This window comes from Toxotes jaculatrix, chromosome 18 (assembly GCF_017976425.1).
Source record: "Toxotes jaculatrix isolate fToxJac2 chromosome 18, fToxJac2.pri, whole genome shotgun sequence".
Taxonomy (NCBI): domain Eukaryota; kingdom Metazoa; phylum Chordata; class Actinopteri; family Toxotidae; genus Toxotes; species Toxotes jaculatrix.
The window spans coordinates 7,679,318-7,689,074 of record NC_054411.1 but is presented as its reverse complement, the minus strand read 5'-3'; the positions used below and the strand labels follow the sequence as shown (position 1 = coordinate 7,689,074).

General features: G+C 33.2%; 1 protein-coding gene across 1 annotated transcript in view; it reads right to left on the bottom strand.

Annotated features, from left to right (window-relative positions):
* Nucleotides 1-60: 60 nt before the first annotated feature.
* Nucleotides 61-9,757, bottom strand: part of nr5a5 (nuclear receptor subfamily 5, group A, member 5) — an 84,419-nt gene continuing 74,722 nt past the window's right edge. Inside the window, exon 7 of the mRNA XM_041063637.1 lies at nucleotides 61-308. Coding sequence (XP_040919571.1) covers nucleotides 61-308 — 248 coding nt within the window. The remainder of the gene's footprint in view (nucleotides 309-9,757) is intronic.

Here is a 9,757-nt window from a genome sequence, read left to right as displayed (position 1 = left end):
AAAAGGACAGCTGGATCCGAAATGCAGAAGAGGAAGTGCAAAAATTGACAGCAGCACGTTTTAGTTGTGCTTGGCGTGAAGCATCTCCGTGAGTAGAGAGTTGCAGGGTAAATCTCCCAGAAGATGGCGCTGGTACAAATACTCCTCAACCTGCAAGCTAATGCTGCGTACCTCAGGCAGCCGGAGGAGCAGCTGGCCGAACTTGTCAGAGTATCCTGGATGACTCCGCTGGGTGTGCTCCATCAGTGCCCTGTTCACCCTCTCTTGAGTCTGCTCCACCTGCCTGCGGCTGTGCACGGACTTCACATCTAGGGCAGAAAGAAGATAAATGCACATTCTTCATCAACATATATGCACACACATTCAGTGTTAACAGAAGCTGCATGAATGACAGTAGGGCTGGTGAAAAAAATCCATTAATCACGATTATATTATGGACGATTATGAGTCGATTATTAAATTTCCAAAGATAGAATTTTTTTTGTAATACATAGCAGTAACTCTCCAGTTACTGTCTGTTATACAGGATTTAACCGCAGAGCTGTTGACTAACAGTCATATCAAAACACCCTATAACAGAGCCAGCGAGCGAGTTTAGACTGTATAAGACATGGACGTAGCACCCGCGACGTCACCCATCGGTTTCGGGGAGTCGGTTTAGTGACCAAACCATGGGCATTTGAGCTGCGCCATCTTGGATTTTAGTGGGAGTGTACTTTCCATATTTGGCGAATAGGCGGTTACTCTACGGGTCAGCCGGCCGAGAACCCGGCCACTTAGCAAGGAGCGACCGAGCTAGCCTAAGGCTAATCAGCTAATCAGCTAGGCTAACAAGCTAAGTGGCAGCTACACGCAGGTACATCCACCACAGTCCCCGAGTCCGACCCGACTAGCTCGACCCCGTGCAACCGCGACACACAGCATACAACAGAGATCATAATGATGCTGCTGTGTTTTAAACCTGACTGTTTCAGATAGAGAGGTTTTAGGTGGAGCTGCAGGATTTGGTGGAGTTGAAAAAATGCAACGCACTTATATAGGAGATAAAGATTAAATATTAAACATACTTTATTTAATGCCTTGTGTGGTTTTTCAGTTTTATTTCAGTAGTATATGTTTTAATTTGGAGACGATTGATAAAGTTCATGACGTAACGTCCTTAGGTGACAGCGCGGAGAAGAGAGAGAGGGAGAAAGGTGGCTGGCACAATGTTATGTTTGAAATGCTAATATTTACATCAAAAATTTATATAAAATCTCAGGAATGTTAAAATGGAATATAAAAGGTGTATCTCAACCAATCAGTTTGATACTATGATCATGCACTGACTTTGAGTCATTAGGTCACATAACCTGGAAGCTATTGAGCTAAAATGCTAATATTTACATGAAAAATGTATAAAAAATCTCAGGAATGTTAAAATGGAATTAAAGCTGCAAACAGTGATGGGCGGGCCAGTCGCAGCCACGCACAAGAGTCCTCCTATGTCCTCTCTCCTGCTTTTCTCACCAGAGAAGCACAGCAGCATACTGCAACAGAAAAAACATGGCCCCCTCCCAGCAGGGGGCGCTATGAGTGTATCATCATATTAGCATATAAATGAGTTGAGAGTGTGAAGGTCATCCTGATTATCTGTGTATAGCAAACATGTAATTTGGTTTAAGTGTGTTATTTGTAAATTACTTTAGTGCTGTTTAGAGTTTGTGTAGACATTTCAATGGTGTTATTTTCAGCCACATATGTTAAGAATACCAGGATGTCCTTGGTTAAATATATCCTGGTATTTGTGGATATATACATGAAAAAGTTAACTTTAATGGACATTTGTACTTTGAGTGAGTTGTGTTTATGTTACTACATGTGTAATGTGGTTACAAGAAAGTTGCACGTGTTAAGAAAAAGTATCATGAAGTTTGTCAGAGGATAATTCACGCAGTCAGTGTTCAGTTTGAGAGATGTTGATGAAGCAGGTTAATGGAGCCATTGTTTTTCCAAGCAATGTATAATTTGTATTTTAACATACACATTTCATGATTAAATATAGGGAGGTGGGACTTTAGTTGAGTGGAACTAGTTGTTTGGTTCAGTGGTGTCTTATGATTGATGAATGATGTCTGTCGCCACACCCCCTTTTGTTTTGGGAAATCTGCCGATGTGTGAATAAAACAAGGTGAGTTTAAGTAGACATTTTTGCCATCTGGATGATTTGGTAATAGTTAAAGCTTTGTATAATTTGTATAGTGTGTTGGTTTTTGGTTAGATGGGGTTTATTTTGGCAGTACAAATGTTGATCTACATTGTAAGATGAATTATCTGTGCAGATAAAACATGTAATTTGGTTTGATGGACAGTGTGTTATTTGTAAATCACCTTAGTGTTGGTTAGAGTTTGTGGATGGAGGTTGAGAATGTTTTAGTGATTAAAAGCAATTTTACAATGGTTGTGGCATGTACGCAGGTGTTATTAAAACACATTTAAACATTTCTAGCTTTGGTGTAGTTGAGATATGATGCAGAACAGAGATATGTTTGCAGTCTTTTTTACCTGTTTTTCTGAACTTAAGTTTATATGTACTGTGTTTTTATTGCTGGAGCACAACAGAGCTCTGGTCATAGTATAGTAAGGCGTCAAAAAATGTCAAAAAAAGTCAAAAAAATTTTTGACCTCAAAATGTCATAAAAAATGTCATAGTATAGTAAGGCGTCAAAATCGGCCAAATAATGTCAAAATTTTTTTTGACCTAAAAATGTCATAAGAAACGTCATAGTATAGTAAGGCGTCAAAATCGGCCAAAAAAAGTCAAAAATTTTTTTCACTTCAAAATGTCATAAAAAAACGTCATTGTATAGTAAGGCGTCAAAATCGGCCAAAAAATGTCAAAAATTTTTTTGACCTCAAAATGTCATAGTATAGTAAGGCGTCAAAATCTGCCAAAAAAAGTCAAAAAATTTTTTGACCTCAAAATGTCATAAAAAACGTCATAGTATAGTAAGGCGTCAAAATCGGACAAAAAAAGTCAAAAAAATTTTTGACCTCAAAATGTCATAAAAAACGTCATAGTATTGTAAGGCATCAAAATCGGCCAAAAAAAGTCAAAAAAATTTTTGACCTCAAAATGTCATAAAAAACGTCATAGTATAGTAAGGCGTCAAAATCGGCCAAAAAAAGTCAAAATTTTTTTTGACCTCAAAATGTCATAAAAAACGTCATAGTATTGTAAGGCGTCAAAAAATGTCAAAACAAGTCAAAAAAATTTTTGACCTCAAAATGTCATAAAAACGTCATAGTATAGTAAGGCGTCAAAAAATGTCAAAAAAAGTCAAAATTTTTTTCGACCTCAAAATGTCATGAAAAACATTGTAGTATAGTAAGGCGTCAAAATCTGCAAAAAAAAGTCAAAAAATTTTTTGACTTCAAAATGTCATAAAAAACGTCATAGTATAGTAAGGCGTTTCTTTCGGGCAAAAAAAGTCAAAAATTTTTTCGACCTCAAAATGTCATAAAAAACGTCATAGTATTGTAAGGCGTGAAAAAATGTCAAAACAAGTCAAAAATTTTTTTGACCTCAAAATGTCATAAAAAACGTCATAGTATAGTAAGGCGTTTTTTTCGGGCAAAAAAAGTCAAAATTTTTTTCGACCTCAAAATGTCATAAAAATCATCATAGTATAGTAAGGCGTCAAAATCGGGCAAAAAAAGTCAAAATTTTTTTCGACCTCAAAATGTCATAAAAAACGTCATAGTATAGTAAGGCGTCAAAATCGGGCAAAAAAAGTCAAAATTTTTTTCGACCTCAAAATGTCATAAAAAACGTCATAGTATAGTAAGGCGTCAAAATCGGACAAAAAAAGTCAAAATTTTTTTCGACCTCCAAAAGTCATAAAAAACGTCATAGTATAGTAAGGCGTTTTTTTTGGGCAAAAAAAGTCAAAATTTTTTTCGACCTCAAAATGTCATAAAAACGTCATAGTATAGTAAGGCGTCAAAATCGGACAAAAAAAGTCAAAAATTTTTTCGAGCTCCAAAAGTCATAAAAAACGTCATAGTATAGTAAGGCGTCAAAATCGGACAAAAAAAGTCTAAATTTTTTTCGACCTCAAAATGTCATAAAAAACGTCATAGTATAGTAAGGCGTCAAAATCGGACAAAAAAAGTCAAAAAATTTTTCGACCTCCAAAAGTCATAAAAAACGTCATAGTATAGTAAGGCGTTTTTTTTGGGCAAAAAAAGTCAAATTTTTTTTCGACCTCCGAAAGTCATAAAAAAACGTCATAGTATAGTGAGGCGTTTTTTTCGGGCAAAAAAAGTCAAAAATTTTTTCGACCTCCAAAAGTCATAAAAAACGTCATAGTATAGTAAGGCGTTTTTTTTGGGCAAAAAAAGTCAAATTTTTTTTCGACCTCCGAAAGTCATATAAAAACGTCATAGTATAGTGAGGCGTTTTTTTCGGGCAAAAAAAGTCAAAAAAATTTTCGACCTCCAAAAGTCATAAAAAACGTCATAGTATAGTAAGGCGTCAAAATCTGACAAAAAAAGTCAAAATTTTTTTCGACCTCCAAAAGTCATAAAAAACGTCATAGTATAGTAAGGCGTCAAAATCTGACAAAAAAAGTCAAAATTTTTTTCGACCTCCAAAAGTCATAAAAAACGTCATAGTATAGTAAGGCGTTTTTTTCGGGCAAAAAAAGTCAAAATTTTTTTCGACCTCCAAAAGTCATAAAAAACGTCATAGTATAGTAAGGCGTTTTTTTTGGGCAAAAAAAGTCAAAATTTTTTTCGACCTCAAAATGTCATAAAAAACGTCATAGTATAGTAAGGCGTCAAAATCGGACAAAAAAAGTCAAAATTTTTTTCGACCTCAAAATGTCAAAAAAACGTCATAGTATAGTAAGGCGTCAAAATCGGACAAAAAAAGTCACAAATTTTTTCGACCTCCAAAAGTCATAAAAAACGTCATAGTATAGTAAGGCGTTTTTTTCGGGCAAAAAAAGTCAAAAATTTTTTCGACCTCCAAAAGTCATAAAAAACGTCATAGTATAGTAAGGCGTTTTTTTCGGGCAAAAAAAGTCAAAAATTTTTTCGACCTCCAAAAGTCATAAAAAACGTCATAGTATAGTAAGGCGTCAAAATTGGACAAAAAAAGTCAAAATTTTTTTCGACCTCAAAATGTCATAAAAAACGTCATAGTATAGTAAGGCGTCAAAATCGGACAAAAAAAGTCAAAATTTTTTTCGACCTCAAAATGTCAAAAAAACGTCATAGTATAGTAAGGCGTCAAAATCGGACAAAAAAAGTCACAAATTTTTTCGACCTCCAAAAGTCATAAAAAACGTCATAGTATAGTAAGGCGTTTTTTTCGGGCAAAAAAAGTCAAAATTTTTTTCGACCTCCAAAAGTCATAAAAAACGTCATAGTATAGTAAGGCGTCAAAATCGGACAAAAAAAAGTCAAAAATTTTTTCGACCTCCGAAAGTCATGAAAAACGTCATAGTATAGTAAGGCGTTTTTTTCGTGCAAAAAAAGTCAAAAATTTTTTCGACCTCCAAAAGTCATAAAAAACGTCATAGTATAGTAAGGCGTTTTTTTCGGGCAAAAAAAGTCAAAATTTTTTTCGACCTCAAAATGTCATAAAAAACGTCATAGTATAGTAAGGCGTTTTTTTCGGGCAAAAAAAGTCAAATTTTTTTTCGACCTCCGAAAGTCATAAAAAACGTCATAGTATAGTAAGGCGTTTTTTTCGGGCAAAAAAAGTCAAAATTTTTTTTCGACCTCCAAAAGTCATAAAAAACGTCATAGTATAGTAAGGCGTCAAAATCGGACAAAAAAAGTCAAAAATTTTTTCGACCTCAAAATGTCATAAAAAACGTCATAGTATAGTAAGGCGTCAAAATCGGACAAAAAAAGTCAAAATTTTTTTCGACCTCCAAAAGTCATAAAAAACGTCATAGTATAGTAAGGCGTTTTTTTCGGGCAAAAAAAGTCAAAATTTTTTTCGACCTCAAAATGTCATAAAAAACGTCATAGTATAGTAAGGCGTCAAAATCGGACAAAAAAAGTCAAAATTTTTTTCGACCTCCAAAAGTCATAAAAAACGTCATAGTATAGTAAGGCGTTTTTTTCGGGCAAAAAAAGTCAAAATTTTTTTCGACCTCAAAATGTCATAAAAAACGTCATAGTATAGTAAGGCGTTTTTTTCGGGCAAAAAAAGTCAAATTTTTTTTCGACCTCCGAAAGTCATAAAAAACATCATAGTATAGTAAGGCGTTTTTTTCGGGCAAAAAAAGTCAAAATTTTTTTCGACCTCCGAAAGTCATAAAAAACGTCATAGTATAGTAAGGCGTCAAAATCGGACAAAAAAAGTCAAAATTTTTTTCGACCTCCAAAAGTCATAAAAAACGTCATAGTATAGTAAGGCGTCAAAATCGGACAAAAAAAGTCAAAATTTTTTTCGACCTCAAAATGTCATAAAAAACGTCATAGTATAGTAAGGCGTCAAAATCGGACAAAAAAAGTCAAAATTTTTTTCAACCTCCAAAAGTCATAAAAAACGTCATAGTATAGTAAGGCGTTTTTTTCGGGCAAAAAAAGTCAAAAATTTTTTCGACCTCAAAATGTCATAAAAAACGTCATAGTATAGTAAGGCGTTTTTTTCGGGCAAAAAAAGTCAAATTTTTTTTCGACCTCCGAAAGTCATAAAAAACATCATAGTATAGTAAGGCGTTTTTTTCGGGCAAAAAAAGTCAAAATTTTTTTCGACCTCCAAAAGTCATAAAAAACGTCATAGTATAGTAAGGCGTCAAAATCGGACAAAAAAAGTCAAAATTTTTTTCGACCTCCAAAAGTCATAAAAAACGTCATAGTATAGTAAGGCGTCAAAATCGGACAAAAAAAGTCAAAATTTTTTTCGACCTCAAAATGTCATAAAAAACGTCATAGTATAGTAAGGCGTCAAAATCTGACAAAAAAAGTCAAAATTTTTTTCGACCTCCAAAAGTCATAAAAAACGTCATAGTATAGTAAGGCGTTTTTTTCGGGCAAAAAAAGTCAAAATTTTTTTCGACCTCAAAATGTCATAAAAAAGTCATAGTATAGTAAGGCGTCAAAATCGGGGAAAAAAAGTCAAAATTTTTGTCGACCTCCAAAAGTCATAAAAAACGTCATAGTATAGTAAGGCGTCAAAATCGGACAAAAAAAGTCAAAAATTTTTTCGACCTCAAAATGTCATAAAAAACGTCATAGTATAGTAAGGCGTCAAAATCGGACAAAAAAAGTCAAAATTTTTTTCGACCTCAAAATGTCATAAAAAACGTCATAGTATAGTAAGGCGTCAAAATCGGACAAAAAAAGTCAAAATTTTTTTCGACCTCCAAAAGTCATAAAAAACGTCATAGTATAGTAAGGCGTTTTTTTCGGGCAAAAAAAGTCAAAATTTTTTTCGACCTCAAAATGTCATAAAAAACGTCATAGTATAGTAAGGCGTTTTTTTCGGGCAAAAAAAGTCAAATTTTTTTTCGACTTCCGAAAGTCATAAAAAACATCATAGTATAGTAAGGCGTTTTTTTCGGGCAAAAATAGTCAAAATTTTTTTCGACCTCCAAAAGTCATAAAAAACGTCATAGTATAGTAAGGCGTCAAAATCGGACAAAAAAAGTCAAAATTTTTTTCGATCTCCAAAAGTCATAAAAAACGTCATAGTATAGTAAGGCGTCAAAATCTGACAAAAAAAGTCAAAATTTTTTTCGATCTCCAAAAGTCATAAAAAACGTCATAGTATAGTAAGGCGTCAAAATCGGACAAAAAAAGTCAAAATTTTTTTCGACCTCAAAATGTCATAAAAAACGTCATAGTATAGTAAGGCGTCAAAATCGGACAAAAAAAGTCAAAATTTTTTTCGACCTCCAAAAGTCATAAAAAACGTCATAGCATAGTAAGGCGTTTTTTTCGGGCAAAAAAAGTCAAAAATTTTTTCGACGTCAAAATGTCATAAAAAACGTCATAGTATAGTAAGGCGTCAAAATCGGACAAAAAAAGTCAAAATTTTTTTCGACCTCCAAAAGTCATAAAAAACGTCATAGTATAGTAAGGCGTCAAAATCGGACAAAAAAAGTCAAAATTTTTTTCGACCTCAAAATGTCATAAAAAACGTCATAGTATAGTAAGGCGTCAAAATCGGACAAAAAAAGTCAAAATTTTTTTCGACCTCCAAAAGTCATAAAAAACGTCATAGTATAGTAAGGCGTTTTTTTCGGGCAAAAAAAGTCAAAATTTTTTTCGACCTCCAAAAGTCATAAAAAACGTCATAGTATAGTAAGGCGTTTTTTTCGGGCAAAAAAAGTCAAAATTTTGTTCGACGTCAAAATGTCATAAAAAACGTCATAGTATAGTAAGGCGTCAAAATCGGACAAAAAAAGTCAAAATTTTTTTCGACCTCAAAATGTCATAAAAAACGTCATAGTATAGTAAGGCGTCAAAATCGGACAAAAAAAGTCAAAATTTTTTTCGACCTCCAAAAGTCATAAAAAACGTCATAGTATAGTAAGGCGTGTTTTTTGGGCAAAAAAAGTCAAAATTTTTTTCGACCTCCAAAAGTCATAAAAAACGTCATAGTATAGTAAGGCGTTTTTTTCGGGCAAAAAAACTCAAAATTTTTTTCGACCTCAAAATGTCATAAAAAACGTCATAGTATAGTAAGGCGTCAAAATCGGACAAAAAAAGTCAAAATTTTTTTCGACCTCCAAAAGTCATAAAAAACGTCATAATATAGTAAGGCGTTTTTTTCGGGCAAAAAAAGTCAAAATTTTTTTCGACCTCCAAAAGTCATAAAAAACGTCATAGTATAGTAAGGCGTTTTTTTCGGGCAAAAAAAGTCAAAAATTTTTTCGACCTCCAAAAGTCATAAAAAACATCATAGTATAGTAAGGCGTTTTTTTCGGGCAAAAAAACTCAAAATTTTTTTCGACCTCAAAATGTCATAAAAAACGTCATAGTATAGTAAGGCGTCAAAATCGGACAAAAAAAGTCAAAATTTTTTTCGACCTCAAAATGTCATAAAAAACGTCATAGTATAGTAAGGCGTCAAAATCGGACAAAAAAAGTCAAAATTTTTTTCGACCTCCAAAAGTCATAAAAAACGTCATAATATAGTAAGGCGTTTTTTTCGGGCAAAAAAAGTCAAAATTTTTTTCGACCTCCAAAAGTCATAAAAAACGTCATAGTATAGTAAGGCGTTTTTTTCGGGCAAAAAAAGTCAAAAATTTTTTCGACCTCCAAAAGTCATAAAAAACATCATAGTATAGTAAGGCGTTTTTTTCGGGCAAAAAAACTCAAAATTTTTTTCGACCTCAAAATGTCATAAAAAACGTCATAGTATAGTAAGGCGTCAAAATCGGACAAAAAAAGTCAAAATTTTTTTCGACCTCAAAATGTCATAAAAAACGTCATAGTATAGTAAGGCGTCAAAATCGGACAAAAAAAGTCAAAATTTTTTTCGACCTCCAAAAGTCATAAAAAACGTCATAGTATAGTAAGGCGTTTTTTTCGGGCAAAAAAAGTCAAAATTTTTTTCGACCTCCAAAAGTCATAAAAAACGTCATAGTATAGTAAGGCGTTTTTTTCGGGCAAAAAAACTCAAAATTTTTTTCGACCTCAAAATGTCATAAAAAACGTCATAGTATAGTAAGGCGTCAAAATCGGACAAAAAAAGTCAAAATTTTTTTCGACCTCAAAATGTCATAAAAAACGTCATAGTATAGTAAGG